Source organism: Nilaparvata lugens, chromosome 11, assembly GCF_014356525.2.
Source record: "Nilaparvata lugens isolate BPH chromosome 11, ASM1435652v1, whole genome shotgun sequence".
Taxonomy (NCBI): Eukaryota; Metazoa; Arthropoda; class Insecta; order Hemiptera; family Delphacidae; genus Nilaparvata; species Nilaparvata lugens.
The window spans coordinates 30330514-30352791 of record NC_052514.1 but is presented as its reverse complement, the minus strand read 5'-3'; the positions used below and the strand labels follow the sequence as shown (position 1 = coordinate 30352791).

At 36.5% G+C, this 22278-nt stretch overlaps 1 protein-coding gene across 1 annotated transcript in view; it reads left to right on the top strand.

Moving 5' to 3' along the window:
- Window positions 1-22278, top strand: part of LOC111060402 (alpha-(1,6)-fucosyltransferase) — a 50737-nt gene that overhangs the window by 13996 nt on the left and 14463 nt on the right. The window contains exons 5-8 of the mRNA XM_039437278.1: window positions 12206-12392; window positions 14881-15118; window positions 18375-18405; window positions 19723-19908. Of these exons, the coding sequence (XP_039293212.1) occupies window positions 12206-12392; window positions 14881-15118; window positions 18375-18405; window positions 19723-19908 (642 nt within the window). The remainder of the gene's footprint in view (window positions 1-12205; window positions 12393-14880; window positions 15119-18374; window positions 18406-19722; window positions 19909-22278) is intronic.

Below are 22278 nucleotides of genomic sequence, written 5' to 3'. Positions count from 1 at the left end.
TATTCTTAGTATTCGAGGTCTTGGTAGAATTCCAAGCTCACAAATTCAACTTATTGCTTGATGGATTCATAAATCAATAGATATTATCATAGACAAAAGATAACATGAGAAGAAATTCCATGGTATAGGTCGTTTATGATCCAAATTTCAAGCCGATTTTTTTGTCAACTCAAGCCGATTACTGTCGACTAACGTCTGTTATTACTGTTTTAGCCGGGTGAGAGTATAAGAACGGCACACTATGAGAGACTACCAGCGTCACATAGCTTTAGGAAAAATAACTACTAGGACTATCGGCTTGAGTTGACATTGAAAAGTGAAATATTAACGCCCCAAACCAAAGGATATGTTCTTGTGCTTTATTTTCTCTATGATAGTATGTTGTCGTACTCCAATTAATATTGTATTTAATTCATTAGTGATAGTGGAAATTTACAAATTTCAACTAAGTTGAGTTTCCACATGTTAGGGATTGATTAAAGAAAACAACGTTTGATCTAGACTTATTCACTGAAGTGAAATTTTGAATATACATTGAAATTAATTGAAAGGAAAAACTTGATAACTTAAACTGATAACTGAATGAATGGAGTCATTCAACCAGCTGGTTTCGCACGATCTAATGACTTCTAGATTACAGTGACATACTAATAATTGAATAATATAGTTTTATAATTATGAACACATACATTGAATTCGATATGATTATAATAAATATGAATTATATGTGAATCGAATAGAATAAAAATATAAAGATAGAATAATTGCAGAACAACCTGGCACAACTGTATGGCGGCAGTTCAAACTCTGAACTCCACCTCTGGAATCTCGACATTGTAACACCACACACGTAACAACTACTGATGAAATTTTGTAGGAATTTGAAGTTTGAATCATAACCCGTCATGTGTTCGACTTGATCTAACTGTGTCATTTTTCCAGTCACTTACTTTTAACTCTAAAATATTCAGGCTTGAAGAGAATAAGTACTTTTATTATTTATTATTATAATTTTTACAAGAAAGCACTGAATGAGAGAGAAAAATGCTATATTCTCTTTTGATTAAAATTCAGAATTATTGTTTTGAAGGGACGGATTCAAGGATCCAAAGGTTCAAAGAACACCACACGTCAACCGAAGCTTATTGTGTTCTCAAGTAGTATGTTAGTTAGGCAAACCAATACCTGTGTTCTTTACAAGAACCAGGATGGAGTTTTTCCCTATACTAACATCCCATTGATCACCCTGTTGCTTGTTGCTATCCAGTGTGATATGCTTGGCAGTCTCTTCAGACTGATTAGTCTCGTAACCTACGTGAGTTCCACTCCTGGCCTACTTTGAAGGTCCTACCGCTGAGGAAGGGGTGGTCAAGTTGCCTCTAGGGCGCCCGCCCACCTTTGACTCAGCCCCTTGACCCACATTTGTGCCTGGAGTTTCACCAATCTCTGGTCTCTTGGGTTTTCTCGCACCGAAACTTCGCAGGGTCAGAAGCCTCACCTCTCACAAGAAGTTTTGCCTAAATGGCCGTCCTTCTTTGAGCAGTGGTGAGGTTTGGTCACTCCACCCAAAACTCGTGACCTACGTTAGTTCCACTCCTGGCTTCTTTGTGGGTCCTTCCGTTGAAGGAGGGGTCGCCAAATTGCCTCTAGGGCACCTGGCCACCCTCGACTTAGCTTCTTGACCTACATTTGTGCCTGGAGTTTCACCCATCTATGATCCCTTGGGTCATTTTGCCCCTCCGAAACTCTGCAGAGTAAAAAGCCTCACCTCTCCCAAGAAGTTTTGCCTGAATGGCCGCCCTTATCTGAGAAAGTGGTGAGTTTTGGTCTCTCCACCCACAAAATCGTGACCTATGTGAGTTCCACTCCTGACTTCTCTATAGGTTCTTCCGCTGAAGGAGAGGCCGCCAAATTGCCTCTAGGGCACCTGGCCACCCTCGACTTAGCCTCTTGACCTACATTTGTGCCTGGAGTTTCACCCATCTCTGGTCTCTTGGGTTTTTCTTTTTGCCCCTCCGAAACTGCCCTGATGGGGCTGATGTTGGTATTGCAACAGCGAAGCTTCAGAGATCTGTCAACAAGATACAAGACTGGACCAAAAAGTGGAGAATGAAGCTCAATGAGGAAAAGTCGATTCATGTTAACTTCACCAACAAAAGAGCTGTGTACCTTCCAATCAACATCAATGGAATTAATATACCACATGAAAATCAAGCTAAATACCTAGGTATGACTCTTGATGCTAAGCTTCGCTGGAAAGAGCATGTCAAAAAGAAAAAAGAAGAACTGAACATAAAATACAAGAAATTCTACTGGCTTATTGGAAGAAACTCATCACTTTCAATACCAAACAAATTGCTCCTCTACAAGCAGATCTTCAAACCTGTTTGGACCTATGGAATACAACTATGGGGCTGCACCAAACAGAGCAACGTCACCATCATACAAAGATTCCAGAACAAGGTGCTCCGAAACATCGTTGATGCTCCTGGTATGTGCGGAGCAGCGACATCCATAGGGACCTGGGAGTCAACATGGTATCCTGTGAGATTCAAAGGTATGCAGAAAGTCATGAAGAACGGCTCCACCAACACACGAACGTCGAAGCAATCCAGCTGCTAGACAACGGAGGGTTGGTGCGGAGACTGAAAAGAAGGAAACCATTTGAATTGGTGTGCAGTGAAAGTGGTGTCTAGTGAAAAAGCAGAGCAGTGATTGAGTGAAATCTAGCTTAAGTAGTACAGTTAATAGATGTACATAATTCTAAAGAGAGTTTCACTGTAGTCCATATTATATACAATTAGTAAATTAGGTTTGATAAAATTTGCTCATTAGTCTCAAGACTAGATAGCAATAGTAATGTGATTAAAAAAAAAAAAAACTATGAGAGACTACCAGCGTCACATAGCTTTAGGAAAAATAACTACTAGGACTATCGGCTTGAGTTGACATTGAAAAGTGAAATATTAACGCCCCAAACCAAAGGATATGTTCTTGTGCTTTATTTTCTCTATGATAGTATGTTGTGGTACTCCAATTAATATTGTATTTAATTCATTAGTGATAGTGGAAATTTACAAATTTCAACTAAGTTGAGTTTCCACATGTTAGGGATTGATTAAAGAAAACAACGTTTGATCTAGACTTATTCACTGAAGTGAAATTTTGAATATACATTGAAATTAATTGAAAGGAAAAACTTGATAACTTAAACTGATAACTGAATGAATGGAGTCATTCAACCAGCTGGTTTCGCACGATCTAATGACTTCTAGATTACAGTGACATACTAATAATTGAATAATATAGTTTTATAATTATGAACACATACATTGAATTCGATATGATTATAATAAATATGAATTATATGTGAATCGAATAGAATAAAGATATAAAGATAGAATAATTGCAGAACAACCTGGCACAACTGCATGGCGGCAGTTCAAACTCTGAACTCCACTTCTGGAATCTCAACATTGTAACACCACACAAGTAACAACTACTGATGAAATTTTGTAGGAATTTGAACTTTGAATCATAACCCGTCATGTGTTCGACTTGATCTAACTGTGTCATTTTTCCAGTCACTTACTTTTAACTCTAAAATATTCAGGCTTGAAGAGAATAAGTACTTTTATTATTATTATTATAATTTTTACAAGAAAGCACTGAATGAGAGAGAAAAATGCTATATTCTCTTTTGATTAAAATTCAGAATTATTGTTTTGAAGGGACGGATTCAAGGATCCAAAGGTTCAAAGAACACCACACGTCAACCGAAGCTTATTGTGCTCTCAAGTAGTATGTTAGTTAGGCAAACCAATACCTGTGTTCTTTACAAGAACCAGGATGGAGTTTTTCCCTATACTAACATCCCATTGATCACCCTGTTGCTTGTTGCTATCCAGTGTGATATGCTTGGCAGTCTCTTCAGACTGATTAGTCCTCGTAACCTACGTGAGTTCCACTCCTGGCCTACTTTGAAGGTCCTACCGCTGAGGAAGGGGTGGCCAAGTTGCCTCTAGGGCGCCCGCCCACCTTTGACTCAGCCCCTTGACCCACATTTGTGCCTGGAGTTTCACCAATCTCTGGTCTCTTGGGTTTTCTCGCACCGAAACTTCGCAGGGTCAGAAGCCTCACCTCTCACAAGAAGTTTTGCCTAAATGGCCGTCCTTCTTTGAGCAGTGGTGAGGTTTGGTCACTCCACCCAAAACTCGTGACCTACGTTAGTTCCACTCCTGGCTTCTTTGTGGGTCCTTCCGCTGAAGGAGGGGTCGCCAAATTGCCTCTAGGGCACCTGGCCACCCTCGACTTAGCTTCTTGACCTACATTTGTGCCTAGAGTTTCACCCATGGTATAATGAGCTCAGAATTAGAAATTACGATGGGTGTGCCACAGGGACAGTTCTGGGTCCAATATTATTTTTGATTTACATTAATGACTTACTCAAGATAGAGCTTGAGAGCTGTTCTTTGTTTTCTTTTGCTGACGACACTGTTGCTATTTTCTGTGCATCAAAATGAAGATGTTTTTTGTAGAGCTAATGAGGGTTTGAAAGTTATAAAAAACTGGTTAGATTTCAACTTAGTTAGTTTGAATATAGCAAAAACTACTGCAGTGTCATTTTCTTTGACCTCAGCAGGTCAGCCAGATAACCAGGGGAGTTGGCTTTTCATGAAAATGGATGCGATGATAATAGTTGTCTATGTCCTATAATAATATTTAAGAACAGCACCAAATACTTGGGAATAATCATTGATAAGCATTTGAAATGGAGAGACCATATTTCATATTTATGTTCTAGGTTGAGGAAGACGCTGTAAAGTTTGTTCAACTGAGAAATATTTTTACAGTTGAGCAAATTAAAATGGTTTTCTTTGCGCTTGTGCAGTCAGTTGTGCGATATGGTATAATTGGCTGGGGTGGTTGTGGTGTTACCGTTCTTAAGCCTCTTATAGTATTGTATAAGAAAATTATTAAAATATGCTTGAAAAAACCGGTTAGATATCCAACAAATTTGCTCTATAAAGAATTAATGTTCTCAGCATTGAGCACTTGTATGATCTTGACCTAGCTAGTTTTGTCTATTCGTGGCCCAATAGATTCCCTATAGCCCTCATGGCGGCTATGTACTCGTAGACAATCTGAGAGATTTTTGCTAGAACCACCTTGTAGAACAGCGGCTGCCAGTGCTCATGCAGCGTATTATGGTCCTAGACTTTTAAACCGTCTGTTGCTTGAAGTTTCTGGAGCATCCCAATGCATACCAATTTGTTATTATTCTTTCACTTTCAAAACTTTTAGGCAGTATTTCGACACTACTTATTAAGGAGACAAAATGAAGACTAATTTGATTTATTTCTCAAATCTGTTTGTAAATCTCAATTCTATTCTTAAAATACATATTCTTACTTATAACAGAGCAGAAGAGAATTTGTTGTTTTATTTTTAAATATTGGTGATCTTTATCTTTGATGTAGAACATATAGTTGAATCTCAATTAGGCCTATATGTGACAAAGCAAAATTGTATGAATAGCATAAGAGAATGGAATTTTCTTTTTTTTTCTTGATATTGTTAATGTAAAATTATAAAATCTAATTATGTTATTAAATTACGATGTATATTAGTATCTTATGCTATCCAACATTCTAGAGATACACCATCCCTCATCACAAGCTTTGCTTAAAGAGGGAGCAACAATATTATTTAGAATATGATATTTTATATTCATTATTTATAAAGAATTTGTATTTTATGTTTGTAAGTATGAATTGTATATTAATTTTTTGTTGACATTAATAAATTGAATTGAAATTGAATTGAATTGAATAATTTTTTATTTTGCCCAACTAAGCTGAGTTTCCACATGTTACGGATTGATTGAAGAAAACAACGTTTGATCTAGACTTACTGAAGTGAAATGTTGAATATACATTGAAATTAATTGAAAGGAAAAACTTGATAACTTGAACTGATAACTGAATGAATGGAGAAGTCATTGCAACCAGCTGGCCTCGCACGATCTAATAATGGCTTTTAGATTACAGTGACATACTAATAATTGAATAATATAGATTTATAATGAACATATTCACTGAATGTGATATGATTTATATGTGATTATATGAATTATATGTGCATAGAATAGAATAAAGACATAAAGATAGAATAATTGCAGAACAACCTGGCACAACTGCATGGCGGCAGTTCAAACTCTGAACTCCACCTCTGGAATCTCGAAATTGTAACACCACACAAGTAACAACTACGGTACTAATGAAATTTGTAGGAATTTGAACTTTGGATCATAACCCGTCATGTGTTCGACTTGATCTGACTGTGTCATTTTTCCAGCCACTTACTTTTAACTCAAAAGCGGATAAGTACTATTCTCTTTTGATTACAATTCAGAATTAAGTTTTGCACTGTTCGCTTGAACTCAATTGGTACTTTTGATAGTATATTCTGTTGAGTATATTCAGTATATTTGAAGATATCCCCTTTTAGTACACTATCAATGACCACTCAAGCAAAGTAACACAAAGTGGGAGCTTGACGAATTGAAAACTTGGCGAACTGGCATTTATCCATCCTCAGTAAATAATATGAAGAATCTATCAAAATTTCAAGTTAATCAGTTCAGACGTAATGATGTGTCATTCTTGTATTTGCTATCCCGTACAAGCCAATTCTTTTAAAGATGATGGTTTCTTGATTCATTCCGAGCTGCGATGTTTTATCACTATTTTTGATATATTTTACAAGTTGTGCAGTCAATTATTTACGTCTTGTTAAATACATAAAGAAGTGTGTCAATTATTTTTCCAATGATGAATATATGGATTGACTATAGTTGACCGAGCGAAGTGAGGTCTAAGAGCCTGTTCACATGACAGCGATTTACGTTTGGTTGTCGCGCGGTTGACAAACCGAGCGGTTGCCAGGTATAGGGAAACACATGGTGCCGTACACATGCATCGCTTGGTTTTAGTAGTCGCCGGCGAATCGCGGCGGTTGTAGTCTCAGATTACAACCGCTCGGTTGCCGGGCGGTTCGATATACTAGAGCAGGCATGAGAGCGTACACATGTCTTCAGTCAACCGAGCTGTTTCGAGCAGAGCAGTTCACATAGTGCACATTCTATTACAATTTCAGTTCAATTAAAATTTATTCTATTACAATTTTCAGTTCATTTACTTAGTAAGTTCAGTTTAAGTTAGTTTGTAGAGGATCTTAAGACAGACAGCCAGATATTATAGATATAGATATTATATTATTATATTTCATAGTAGGGTAGTAAACTAGTCCACGTTGGGACACCGAAATTCAAACAGCTAACTTGGGCAAAATAAAAAATTATTCAATTCAATTCAATTTCAATTCAATTTATTAATGTCAACAAAAAATTAATATACAATTCATACTTACAAACATAAAATACAAATTCTTTATAAAATAATATATAAAATATCATATTCTAAATAATATTGTTGCATCTCTTTAAGCAAAGCTTGTGATGAGGGATGGGTATCTCTAGAATGTTGGATAGCATAAGATACTAATATACATCGTAATATTAATAACATAATTAGATTTTATAATTTTACATTAAATATCAAGAAAAAAGAAAATTCCATTCTCTTATGCTATTTTCATACAAATGTTGCTCTTGTAATCAGTATAGGCTAATTGAGATTCAACTATATGTTCTACATCAAAGATAAAGATCACCAATATTTAAAAATAAAACAACAAATTCTCTCTGCTCTGTTATACTAAGTAAGATATGTATTTTAAGAATAGAATTGAGATTTACAAACAGATTTGAGAAATAAATCAAAATTAGTCTTCATTTTGTCTCCTTAATAAGTAGTGTCGAAGATACTGCCTAAAAGTTTTGAAAGTGAAAGAATAATAACAAATTGGTATGCATTGGGATGCTCCAGAAACTTCAAGCAACAGACGGTTTAAAAGTCTAGGACCATAATACGCTGCATGAGCACTGGCAGCCGCTGTTCTACAAGGTGGTTCTAGCAAAAATCTCTCAGATTGTCTACGAGTAACATAGCCGCCATGAGGGGCTATAGGGAATCTATTGGGCCACGAATAGACAAAACTAGCTAGGTCAAGATCATACAAGTGCTCAATGCTGAGAACATTAAATTCTTTATAGAGCAAATTTGTTGGATATCTAACCGGTTTTTTCAAGCATATTTTAATAATTTTCTTATACAATACTATAAGAGGCTTAAGAACGGTAACAACACAACCACCCCAGCCAATTATACCATATCGCACAACTGACTGCACAAGCGCAAAGAAAACCATTTTAATTTGCTCAACTGTAAAAATATTTCTCAGTTGAACAAACTTATACAGCGTCTTCCTCAACCTAGAACATAAATATGAAATATGGTCTCTCCATTTCAAATGCTTATCAATGATTATTCCCAAGTATTGGTGCTGTTCTTAAATATTATTATAGGACATAGACAACTATTATCATCGCATCCAGTTTCATGAAAAGCCAAACTCCCCTGGTTATCTGGCTGACCTGCTGAGGTCAAAGAAAATGACACTGCAGTAGTTTTTGCTATATTCAAACTAACTAAGTTGAAATCTAACCAGTTTTTATAACTTTCAATCCCTCATTAGCTCTACAAAAAACATCTTCCCATTTTGATGCACAGAAAATAGCAACAGTGTCGTCAGCAAAAGAAAACAAAGAACAGCTCTCAAGCTCTATCTTGAGTAAGTCATTAATGTAAATCAAAAATAATATTGGACCCAGAACTGTTCCTGTGGCACACCCATCGTAATTTCTAATTCTGAGCTCATTATACCATCAACACTAACCACCTGTGATCTACAACTGAGATAGCTTTTGAAGAAACCCAATGCAACACCTCTAATTCAATACCTTCTAACTTTCTAAATAAAATATTGTGGTCCACTGTATCAAAAGCCTTCTGGAGATCTAAAAACACAGCTATACATTTTTCTTCCCTGTCCAGTGTTTCAATAATTCTCTTAGTAACATTATATACTGCATCAGAAGTACTTACACCTTACGAAAACCAAATTGGCAATTAGATAAAATTCATATTTTTCCAGAATTCGACCAAACGAGTCTTAACACATTTCTCAATCACCTTTGACAAACATGAAAGCAGAGAAATTGGGCGATAGTTCCCTGGATCACTTTTGTTACCATTCTTATGCAAAGGAATAACAGTGGCCTTTTTCAACTCGTCGGGGAAAACACCATTCAAGAAGCATAAATTATTACATGAGCCAGAGGAACTGAAATTATGCGAGAATTTGAACTCAGACATTTAGAAAAAATTCCATCAAATCCTGGTGCTACCCCTTTCTTCAAGTTTTTAATACACATATCAATTCCTCTGCTATGACAGGAAAAAAGAAAAACGAATTACAAAACAATCTATTAGTTTTTTCCCTAAAAATCTTGTCCTTTACCTTAGTAATTTTTCAGAAATTCTTCTACCAACACTCACAAAATGTTCATTAAGCTCCTCTGCTATTTCATTTACTTGATAAGATCTCAAAATGCGATTATCCTTGGTAACCAACTCTTTAATAGAACAATTAGTTTTACAAGGGGTATCTGTTGCTTCATTCACAACCTTCCATACAGCCCTTAGATTATTTCCACATTCAACTAATTTATTCTTGAAATACTGTTCCTTTAGAGTTCGCAATGCCGACTTCAGTGTTCGATTATATGATTTAAAACAATCCATCAGCTGTACATTAAATGGTTGTTTACGAACCTTAAGAGACATTTTGTCTCTTCGCCTCATACATCATTCATTTTTTAATTTTCTATTGATTGTATTTGCTTACACTTTCATGGCAACTGCATTGATTGTCAATTTATTGTTGTATTGCAAAAACAATTTTTGGGAGTGTCCCAACCTGGGCTTAAGATCGGCCCACGATGGGACATCCTTTGCCCAGGTTGAGACATTGAATTAAAAATGAGCAGTTCGTTATTTTTGTTAATGAATTAAAAACATTATTTGAATTTACATTTCATTATAAAAATTAATAGTATAAATACTTATTATCAAATACGTGTGTTTATTATTCAAGAATCAAAACATTAATAATAATATAATCACATTGACATTTAAAAGTATGAAGTCAATCTTCCCCATTAAAACATAATTGAACATAATCGTTTAGGTTATACCATGGTAATACCATGAAGAATTTATCTTCCAAATCTCATGGATTTATCTCTTACCGTATTTGAAATGTTCTGTTCCAAAAATTTAAACTTTAGGCGCTCATATCTCAAAAAGTAATGATCGGAAAAAATGTTTTTCTGAGAAAACTTTTCCATTTTGATAGCTTGATGATATACAAATCGAAAAACTTTAAAAAATATCACCAGTAGAATGTTTAATTTCAGCCTTCGGAGTCTTGAACGAGCGCAAACCGCTCATGAATCGCTGTCATGTGTACGAGGCTGGCAAATCGAGCGATTTGCCAATCGCGCGACAACCGAGCGTAAATCGCTGTCATGTGAACAAGCTCGTAGATTCAAGTCGACGGTTTGGCATTTCTCTCAATGTTTAAATGTTGAATGTTTATATGTTGCGCATTTACGGCGAAACGCGGTAATAGATTTTCATGAAATTTGACAGGTATGTTCCTTTTTTAATTGCGCGTCGACGTATATACAAGGTTTTTGGAAATTTTGCATTTCAAGGATTATATAAAAGGAAAAAGGAGCCTCCTTCATACGCCAATATTAGAGTAAAAATCAGACTATAGAATTATTCATCATAAATCAGCAGACAAGTGATTACACAGATGTGTGGAGAAGCCAGTCTATTGCTGTATTTCCATAAGGTCTATAGTTTCAATCAGGTACTTGTGGATGAGAATACTGCGTGAGGTCTACTGTTCACAGAACTACTAGTTGTAGTATAGTTGATAGTTATTTTGTATTAGGTTTGTTTGTGAAATAAATGAATTGATTGATTTATCGACAGGGTTGTGGCTACGGGTGCCAACTGCACCACATAGTGTACTGCATGCTGGTGGCGTATGGCACCGAACGCACCATGGTGCTCAAGTTGAAGGAGGGGTCGCCAAATTGCCTCTAGGGCACCTGGCCACCCTCGACTTAGCTTCTTGACCTACATTTGTGCCTGGAGTTTCACCCATCTATGATCCCTTGGGTCATTTTGCCCCTCCGAAACTCTGCAGAGTAAAAAGCCTCACCTCTCCCAAGAAGTTTTGCCTGAATGGCCGCCCTTATCTGAGAAAGTGGTGAGTTTTGGTCTCTCCACCCACAAAATCGTGACCTATGTGAGTTCCACTCCTGACTTCTCTATAGGTTCTTCCGCTGAAGGAGAGGCCGCCAAATTGCCTCTAGGGCACCTGGCCACCCTCGACTTAGCCTCTTGACCTACATTTGTGCCTGGAGTTTCACCCATCTCTGGTCTCTTGGGTTTTTCTTTTTGCCCCTCCGAAACTGCCCTGATGGGGCTGATCCCGTGAGTTTGAAGGCAAGGCAACTTCTGGAAGTTGCCTTGAGGTCCATTTTAGTCGCCTCCTACGACAAGCATGGATACTGTGGTTGAATTCTGGTTTTCAACACATTCTTGAGTACGTTGATCGACTCAAAGCTCCCCAAACCCACAGGGGGCATTAATTCAGAATTAAGTTTTGCACTGTTCGCTTGAACTCAATTGGTATTTTTGATAGTATATTCTGTTGAAACCGTTCAGTATATTTGAAGATATAACAGTTTAATACATTATTTATCAATGACCACTCAAGCAAAGTGGGAGCTTGACGAATTGAAAACTTGGCGAACTGGCCATCCATCCTCAGTAAATATGAAGAATCTATATGCAAAATTTCAAGGTAATCAGTTCAGACGTGATGATGTGTCATTCATGTATTTACTATCCCGTACAAGCCAATTCTTTTAAAGATGATGGTTTCTTGATCCATTCCGAGCTGCGATGTATTAACACTCTTTTTTATGTATTTTACACGACGTACAATCAATTTTATTAAGTCTTTTAAAATACATCAAACAATTGTGTCAATTATTTTTCCAATGACGAATATATGGATTGATTATAGTTATAGTATAGTTGATAGTTATTTTGTATTATGTTTGTTTGTGGAATAAATGGATTGATTGATTGATTGACAGGGTTGCGGCTACGGGTGCCAACTGCACCACATAGTGTACTGCATGCTGGTGGCGTATGGCACCGAACGCACCATGGTGCTCAAGTCGAAGGGATGGCGCTATCACCGGGCTGGCTGGGAGGACGTCTATCAGCCCGTCAGCGACACCTGCCTGGACCCCTCCGGCGCCTCCGTCAGCTATTGGCCCGGTCAGCTAACTCTCCATCTCTTATTTATTTAATTATATTCAGTTAGTAGCAGGTAACCCGTACTTTGCTCGGATAATAAGATCGTAGCGAGCCTGCCGGCTAGTACAAAAATCTGATGTGGCGCACTCACACAACTTTCCTTACCGTTATGAAAATTGATCACCTGACGCTAGTGTTCCCGCGCATCTCAAGTCTACTATTCAAAGATTTGAGCCAGCTGGTGACAGGGCAATAACGCTGGAGACACACGAGGTCTGCTATCTCTTCATAGTGAATCATTTAATACAATCAACAGTTGCCAACAGTTTGCAATTGGATAATCACATTTTCTCGAATTTCGAGCTTATTTTTAATTTTTGGTAAAAATGTTACTGAACATTAAATGTAGATTCTCATGCTCAATCTTTTCCACTCGAAATTTTCTGCTTTAATTGTATCTGAAGCCTGATAATTGAGAATCTTAAATCAAACTTTGGGGCGGAGCTCCTGAAATTTTTACAGATATGAGACTTGTGACAGTTGATAGAGCTTATCGATGACTATTTCAGGTATGAATTTGATCAAAATCGTTGGAACCGTTTTTGAGAAAATCGCGAAAACCCCTGTTTTTGACAACATTTTCGCCATTTTAGCCGCCATCTTGAATCGCATTTGATTGAAATTGTTCGTGTCGGATCCTTATATTGTAAGGACCTTACTTTCCAAATTTCAAGTCATTCCGTTAATTGGGAGATGAGATATCGTGTACACAGACGCACCCACACACACACACACACACACACACACATACACACACACACGCGCGCGCGCGCGCGCACGCACACAGACCAATACCCGAAAACCACTTTTTTGGACTCAGGGGACCTTGAAACGTATAGAAATTTAGAAATTGGGGTACCTTAATTTTTATCGGAAAGCAATACTTTCCTTACCTATGGTAATAGGGCAAGGAAAGTAAAAATTGGGCATTTTTTTCGGTAAAGCATGAATAATAAAGAATTGCCAATCTAATAGAGAATTATTTCATTTCATTTAAAATGTTTTTAAGAATTGAGAAGTCAGTGAATAGTTTTCTTTGCTGAATGATACCCAATTATTAGACTAGGGTGATGTAGATGACATCATCATGTAAAGGTGCGTACAGATTTACGCTCTACAAACACGCGCCATTCATGAACGGAACACCAGAGGTTTGCTAACAGGATAACAACTATTAGATTACTAATAGTAATCTAACTAAGAGGATTGCAACAGCAGGATTGCTATTCAGTAGCTAACAAGATAACAACCAGTTTTGTTATAAACAGTACAGCACTGAGCTGTAATCAAAAGATGATTTCTAAACTATAACTGAGATTTGTATTTAAAGAATGATTAATGCTTGGCTTTACCGTAATATTCCAATTGAGATCTCTGACATTGAGGAGTGTAGCGTCGCCGTATACAAGCGTAGAGTGAGCACGTGGCTGCTCCACATTGGGGCAGAGGCTTCGGAGGCTCCCCTGAATTCGCATTATAGATGAATATTTCCTTTGAAAATGCCAGCATATTATTTCACATATTCATCCGTATTATTAGGTTTTTATCTTTTTTCCCCCACACAATATTAAAATAATAAAGTTATGACTGCCGAGTGAAACACTTGAGCGCCGTTGAGATGAAAATTATTATTATTATCATTTGTATGTTTATACTGCAATCTTATAAATTTATATATTTTTTATATGTTGCTTTCAATTCCAAACTATGTTTAATTATAATAATAATTTCCTTAACTCAAACAAGTGTATTTTTTCAACTGTCTGATTTAGTTCAACTCCTCCCTGCACACGGACAAATCATCCACGCAGGGAGATTCTTTATATTTATTATTGTTACACTATTGTTTTGTAAATATGTCTTTTTTAATGAATAAATTTGAATTTGAATACTGCATTTACTAAAAAAAATAGCGTGTTTACAGTATTTACTTATTATTTTGGGACCAAATATTATATCAAAATAGTGTTTGAATGTTTTGACGAAACATAACCTTTTTTGGACAGATTTTCAATCAAAATTCGTCAATGGAAAAGTAAGGGCTATACGTTTGTTTTTCTCTTCCCAATTATTTTATTGTTATGTCCTTTTATCATAAATAACTAACATTAGAATAAATAAATAACATTGAATGGATTTGGAATTACAATAACAATGAAACGAGACTATACCAATAATTAGTAAGTTCAGAAACTTACATTGTTTACCTCCGTTACCAGTACTCTTTTTAGACAAATTGAAGTTGTACTCATTGTAATTAACAATTGAAACACTCGTTGCGTTGTAGGTTTGACCAAGCTCGCGCCTGCTCGCGTTATGTTTGTTTGCGGCGCAGCTTTTAAGTATGTTACAAATTACAAAAATAGAAATTACAGAAATACAAATTACAATTTACAGTTTTAGAAATTGTGTTAGAAAGGTATTTGAAATTGTGTTTGGTGATTGGTAGGTACGGCTTCGACCCAGGTGGTGCAGTTGCCGATAATCGACAGTGTGGCTCCTCGACCGCCGTACCTGCCGCAGTCGGTGCCGGCCGATCTGGCCGACCGCATCTCGCGGCTGCACGGAGCACCCTTTGTCTGGTGGGTCGGCCAGTTCTTTAAGTTCCTCCTCCGGCCGCAGCCGGCCACCGCCTCCATGCTCAATGAGACGGCCGCCAGGATGAACTTCAAGCGACCCATTGTCGGGTGAGACCACACAACACATTCTAGAATCAAATAAAACAAAGTTTTATCATATAATATGAATAAATCTGCCTCTCATTCATTTGAACCCGGTTGGAAAAGTAACATTATGTAATTGACCGAGTGAAATGGGGTCTAAGATTCAAGTCGACGGGTTTGCATTTCTCTTATTGTTTAAATGTTTATGTTGCGCATTTAAGGCGAAACGCGGTAATAGATTTTCATAAAATTTGACAGGTATGTTCCTTTTTGAATTTCGCGTCGACGTATATGTAAGTTTTTTTGAAATGTTTCATTTTAAGGATAATACAAAAGGAAAAGGAGTCTCCTTCGAACGCCAATATTACCCTAAAAATCATACAATTATTCATCATGAATCTGTCGAGTGGATTATTGATCGCATGCAATTATAGAAAATAAATTAATTCATGCAAAGCATGCAATGACGCATGCAGTTGATTACTCAAGTAACATAGTACTTTCTCCCGACCTTTCTCTGCTTTGAACTCGGTCAGCTTTTGATGATAGTAGTTGTTAACAACAGATGATAAGCATTGTCGATACACCAACCCAAACAGCCATTAGTCGTTTTTACACCGACACGACACCACAGGACAGAATTTACAGCGATGAATAGTATTAGAGGAGACTGTGGTTTATAACTGCGCGAGGTCTACTGTTCACAGAACGACTAGTAATTGTATTTATGGCAAATAACCATGTAGGGCTCTCTAATATATTGTAAAATAAATCACTTCTAAAATGAGCCACGATGAAATTCCACTTCGCTAAGCTATGTTGTATGATTTATGCGGACGTTGTATGTTGTATGCGGAGTCCGATCTCACTAGGCATCAAACCTGCAACAGTGTAGAAATCAATTTGAATACAGTTAATTTCTTGTATGATTATTTGTCTATTCTGAAGAGTCTTCAGGTAGCTTTTATAAATAAACAAACATGTACAGAGTGTCCCACATAATTTATGTAGCATCCGAAGACTATAGATTCTACACTAAATTTTAGTGTTTTTAGATTCTAAACAAAAACAGCCAATAATTTTCTAATATCGACCAGTAGTTTTCGAGATATTGTGAATAATGATTACAATATCGAGTGACCTGGCTGGCTCAGGTCTGGTGCCCTGAGTTATCATGTCGCAACTGATCAATTTAAGCGCTCTGGCATGACCCAACGACTGCTTTTCAGGCCAACAGCCGGGACCGACGAATTAACATGTCCATCCAAAACACGGGAGTGGCCCGATTGTTAAAAAACTCAATTACTAGAAAACTATCAGTCAAAATCTAATTCTAAGGATATGATTGGAAGAGGAAAAAAATTCCAATACTTTCATATAATTTGTTCGTTTGTTTGACGTTTTTGTACTTTTTATGAGCGTTTAAACAGTTTGAAATTTGACTTTGAACTCTTCGAATCTACATTTTTCAACTTCGATCGTTCATAAAAAGTTAAAAAACGGCAAACAGAGGATCAAATTATATGAATATTATTGGAAAATTCTTCCTCTTTCCAACCATGTCAATAAAATTAGATTTTGACTGTCAGTTTTCTAGTCATTGACGTTTTTCAAAAATACCGAAATCTTTTTATCTCGAAAATTAACTAAATATAATAGTCCAGTCAAATGGTCGTTTTTCAGCAAACAGCCCCGAAAGAATTTTCTCGACGGTTCTATATGTATTTTGGGGCGCTGAATTCGAATCTGAAATTTTCTGACACCGAAGCCAGAGAGTGGCTTCACCCCCAAAACCACTAAAATTTCGGACTTTTTTTAATTTTTCCATTTAATCTCGGAAACTTCGAGTTTTTGGAGAAAAATTATTCTCTACAAAATTAAAGATAATAAAATTTCCAATAAATTGAGTTGTCGCGCAGGATTCTACCATTTTGGTTCCGGAGCTACGAATTTTCAAAAAAGGAGTATTTTTTAAGGGGTTTTCAAAATTATGCAAACCTACCACTTCTACCCTATAAAACTTCGATATTTTTCTAGTATAGATAAAAAAAACACACATCACGTGAAAAAACAATTAATTCTGAACAGGATTCCTTAGGAATTTTTGAATTTAGTAGTGGTGAGAGGGGGAATACAACTAAAAATAGAAAAAAAGTTGCTAATTTGATTCGGTCTGACCGTCGATTAAGTATTCGTGCTATTGCTGAATCTGTAGGCGAATTCTACGTGAAAGAGTAAGAAAAAACGACCTGAAATGTGGAAGGACAAATCATGGATTTTGCAACAAGACAATGCGCCAGCTGATTCCGCGTTATCTGTTAAGCGGTTCCTGACCAAGTAGAGCATCCCAGTATAGGAACATCAACCTTACTTACCAGACCTAGCATCATGTGACTTTTATCTTTTCCCTAAGGTAAAATCTACATTGAAAGGTAAGAGATTTAAATCTGTAGAAGCTGTTCAAGAGAAAGCGGCAAGAGTCCTGAAAGAGTTCACAGAAGATGACTCCCAGCAGTGTTTCCAACAATGGAAAATTCGCACATAGAGCGTTGTAGGGATATAGAAGGGGTGTATAGAATAGAATAGAATCTTTATTGCAGCAATATCTGAGGTCATCAGATACAATACAAGTGTCAAATATATACAACATGATACAAAATAAAAATATATTACATCAGTAAGTTACACTATCAGTACCCTATGATAATATGTCACCTGATTTTCAACTTATAACCGAATATTCCTAGCTAATGTATAAAAATCTTCAATCTTGTTTAAAGGGTTAGCTGCTAAGAAACGTTTCATATGAATTTTAAAAGTTCCATTCTCCATATTTCTAAGATCTTCAGGAAGTGAATTAAACAATTTTATTGATAAAAATAGAAATGTTTTTTGTGTACTAGAATAGGTATACCGATAAGTAGTCAAATTACCCCTATTTCTAGTGTTATGGCTATGAACTACCCCCTGCTCCACAAACTTCTCCAAATTCTCCTTAACATAAATAAGGCTCTGTTGAACAAATATTGAAGGTAGAGTCAATATTCCCAGAATTTTAAAATGCTCATCACACTGTGCTCGCTTAGAAAGCCCACAAATCAGTCTGATAGCCTTCTCTGTATTCTAAAAAGTCTACCACTGTAAGCTCTGGAACCCCAAAGTATGGTGCCATATGACAGATGAGAATTGATGTGAGCATAATAAATCACCTTTAAAACATCCAAACTGACATATGACCTCAGTTTTCTAATTAAGAAGACTCCCTTATTCAGCTTGCTAGCAACAATGTCAATATGCTGGGACCAACTAAGGCAAGTGTCAAGTGTGAAGCCCAGAAACTTTGCCTCTTTCTCCTCATTCATAGTCAGTCTTCTATTATAACTGATAGTCAAGTTCTGAACTTTATCAGAGTTTACACATAATAAATTTGAATTACACCAGCTTTCGATCGAATCAGCCAAGTCCTGGGAAGCTTGACTCAATGAAACTACTGTGGGAAAGCTCAGAAAAACACACAGATCATCCGCAAACAAATAGCTTTTGGCTGGAGGGTTTACAATTGTTGGTAGATCATTTATATAGACGATGAACAAAATAGGCCCTAAAATAGAACCCTGAGGCACGCCATGGGAGACAGGTAGATACTGTGACTCAGATTCCTCAAAAACAACCTTCTGGAATCGATCCCCCAAATAAGATTCTACCAGTCTCAAAGATCTTTCCTGGAAGCCATAAAATGCAAGCTTATCTAGCAACAATTTGTGCGATACAGTGTCAAATGCTTTTGACAGGTCAAACAATTTAGTCTGAGTAAATTTCTTGTTTTCCAAAGAATTCAGACAATCCCTGTATAGATCAATTGCAGCTCTAACCGTATTTCTCCCAGTCCTATATCCAAACTGAGAATTGTTGAAAAGATTGTTTCTTTCGAAGTAATCCACAATTTGATCATTTAGAGCCTTTTCAAGTACTTTTGAAACAGTAGTGGTTATGTTAATAGGTCTAAAGTTATTATAATCTGATCTACAGCCTTTTTTATATATGGGCAGAACTTTATTCATCTTCAAGCTTTGTGGAAAAACACCTTCAAGGATTGAACTATTAACTAAGTGTGTAAGAGGATCTATAATATAATCAAGACTGAGTTTAAGCATCCTAGGACTAATGTCATAGACGTCTGCACTATTACTCCCCTTCATTTTCTTGAGTATATTAATTATGTTATCTGTTTCAACTAATTCAAATTCAAATCTGGACGTGGGCGCACAGTAACCAGCTCTCAAAAAGTCCATTGCACTATGACTGCAACTTTTACTTTCAACTTCAGCTACAATTTTATCTATGTTTTCTGTAAAGAATTTGTTGAACTGATTTGAGTTTAGTGAGCCTTTTTTAATCATTGACTTGGATTTACTCAGTTTTTTAATTATACCCCAAATTGCCCTGCTCTTGTTTTTGGATTCAATAATTTTTTTGTCATTTTGTGTCTTCCTTAGAGTCACTAACATGTCTTTGAATTCCTTTTTCCAATGACGAATATATGGATTGATTATAGTTATAGTATAGTTGATAGTTATTTTGTATTATGTTTGTTTGTGGAATAAATGGATTGATTGATTGATTGACAGGGTTGCGGCTACGGGTGCCAACTGCACCACATAGTGTACTGCATGCTGGTGGCGTATGGCACCGAACGCACCATGGTGCTCAAGTCGAAAGGATGGCGCTATCACCGGGCTGGCTGGGAGGACGTCTATCAGCCCGTCAGCGACACCTGCCTGGACCCCTCCGGCGCCTCCGTCAGCTATTGGCCGGTCAGCTAACTCTCCATCTCTTATTTATTTAATTATATTCAGTTAGTAGCAGGTAACCCGTACTTTGCTCAGATAATAAGATCGTAGCGAGCCTGCCTGCTAGTACAAAAATCTGATGTGGCGCACTCACACAACTTTCCTTACCGTTATGAAAATTGATCACCTGACGCTAGTGTTCCCGCGCATCTCAAGTCTACTATTCAAAGATTTGAGCCAGCTGGTGACAGGGCAATAACGCTGGAGACACACGAGGTCTGCTATCTCTTCATAGTGAATCATTTAATAGAATCAACAGTTGCCAACAGTTTGCAATTGGATAATCACATTTTCTCGAATTTCGAGCTTATTTTTAATTTTAGGTAAAAATGTTACTGAACATTAAATGTAGATTCTCATGCTCAATCTTTTCCACTCGAAATTTTCTGCTTTAATTGTATCTGAAGCCTGATAATTGAGAATCTTAAATCAAACTTTGGGGCGGAGCTCCTGAAATTTTTACAGATATGAGACTTGTGACAGTTGATAGAGCTTATCGATGACTATTTCAGGTATGAATTTGATCAAAATCGTTGGAACCGTTTTTGAGAAAATCGCGAAAACCCCTGTTTTTGACAACATTTTCGCCATTTTAGCCGCCATCTTGAATCGCATTTGATTGAAATTGTTCGTGTCGGATCCTTATATTGTAAGGACCTTACTTTCCAAATTTCAAGTCATTCCGTTAATTGGGAGATGAGATATCGTGTACACAGACGCACCCACACATACACACACACACGCGCGCGCGCCAAAACCACTTTTTTGGACTCAGGGGACCTAGAAACGTATAGAAATTTAGAAATTGGGGTACCTTAATTTTTTTCGGAAAGCAATACTTTCCTTACCTATGGTAATAGGGCAAGGAAAGTAAAAATTGGGCATTTTTTTTCGGTAAAGCATGAATAATAAAGAATTGCCAATCTAATAGAGAATTATTTCATTTCATTCAAAATGTTTTTAAGAATTGAGAAGTCAGTGAATAGTTTTCTTTGCTGAATGATACCCAATTATTAGACTAGGGTGATGTAGATGACATCATCATGTAAAGGTGCGTACAGATTTACGCTCTACAAACACGCGCCATTCATGAACGGAACACCAGAGGTTTGCTTACAGGATAACAACTATTAGATTACTAATAGTAATCTAACTAAGAGGATTGCAACAGCAGGATTGCTATTCAGTAGCTAACAAGATAACAACCAGTTTTGTTATAAACAGTACAGCACTGAGCTGTAATCAAAAGATGATTTCTAAACTATAACTGAGATTTGTATTTAAAGAATGATTAATGCTTGGCTTTACCGTAATATTCCAATTGAGATCTCTGACATTGAGGAGTATAGCGTCGCCGTATACAAGCGTAGAGTGAGCAGGTGGCTGCTCCACATTGGGGCAGAGGCTTCGGAGGCTCCCCTGAATTCGCATTATAGATGAATATTTCCTTTGAAAATGCCAGCATATTATTTCACATATTCATCCGTATTATTAGGTTTTTATCTTTTTTCCCCCACACAATATTAAAATAATAAAGTTATGACTGCCGAGTGAAACACTTGAGCGCCGTTGAGATGAAAATTATTATTATTATCATTTGTATGTTTATACTGCAATCTTATAAATTTATATATTTTTTATATGTTGCTTTCAATTCCAAACTATGTTCAATTATAATAATAATTTCCTTAATTCAAACAAGTGTATTTTTTCAACTGTCTGATTTAGTTCAACTCCTCCCTGCACACGGACAAATCATCCACGCATGGAGATTCTTTATATTTATTATTGTTACACTATTGTTTTGTAAATATGTCTTTTTTAATGAATAAATTTGAATTTGAATACTGCATTTACTAAAAAAAATAGCGTGTTTACAGTATTTACTTATTATTTTGGGACCAAATATTATATCAAATAGTGTTTGAATGTTTTGACGAAACATAACCTTTTTTGGACAGATTTTCAATCAAAATTCGTCAATGGAAAAGTAAGGGCTATACGTTTGTTTTTCTCTTCCCAATTATTTTATTGTTATGTCCTTTTATCATAAATAACTAACATTAGAATAAATAAATAACATTGAATGAATTTGGAATTACAATAACAATGAAACGAGACTATACCAATAATTAGTAAGTTCAGAAACTTACATTGTTTACCTCCGTTACCAGTACTCTTTTTAGACAAATTGAAGTTGTACTCATTGTATTAACAATTGAAACACTCGTTGCGTTGTAGGTTTGACCAAGCTCGCGCCTGCTCGCGTTATGTTTGTTTGCGGCGCAGCTTTTAAGTATGTTACAAATTACAAAAATAGAAATTACAGAAATA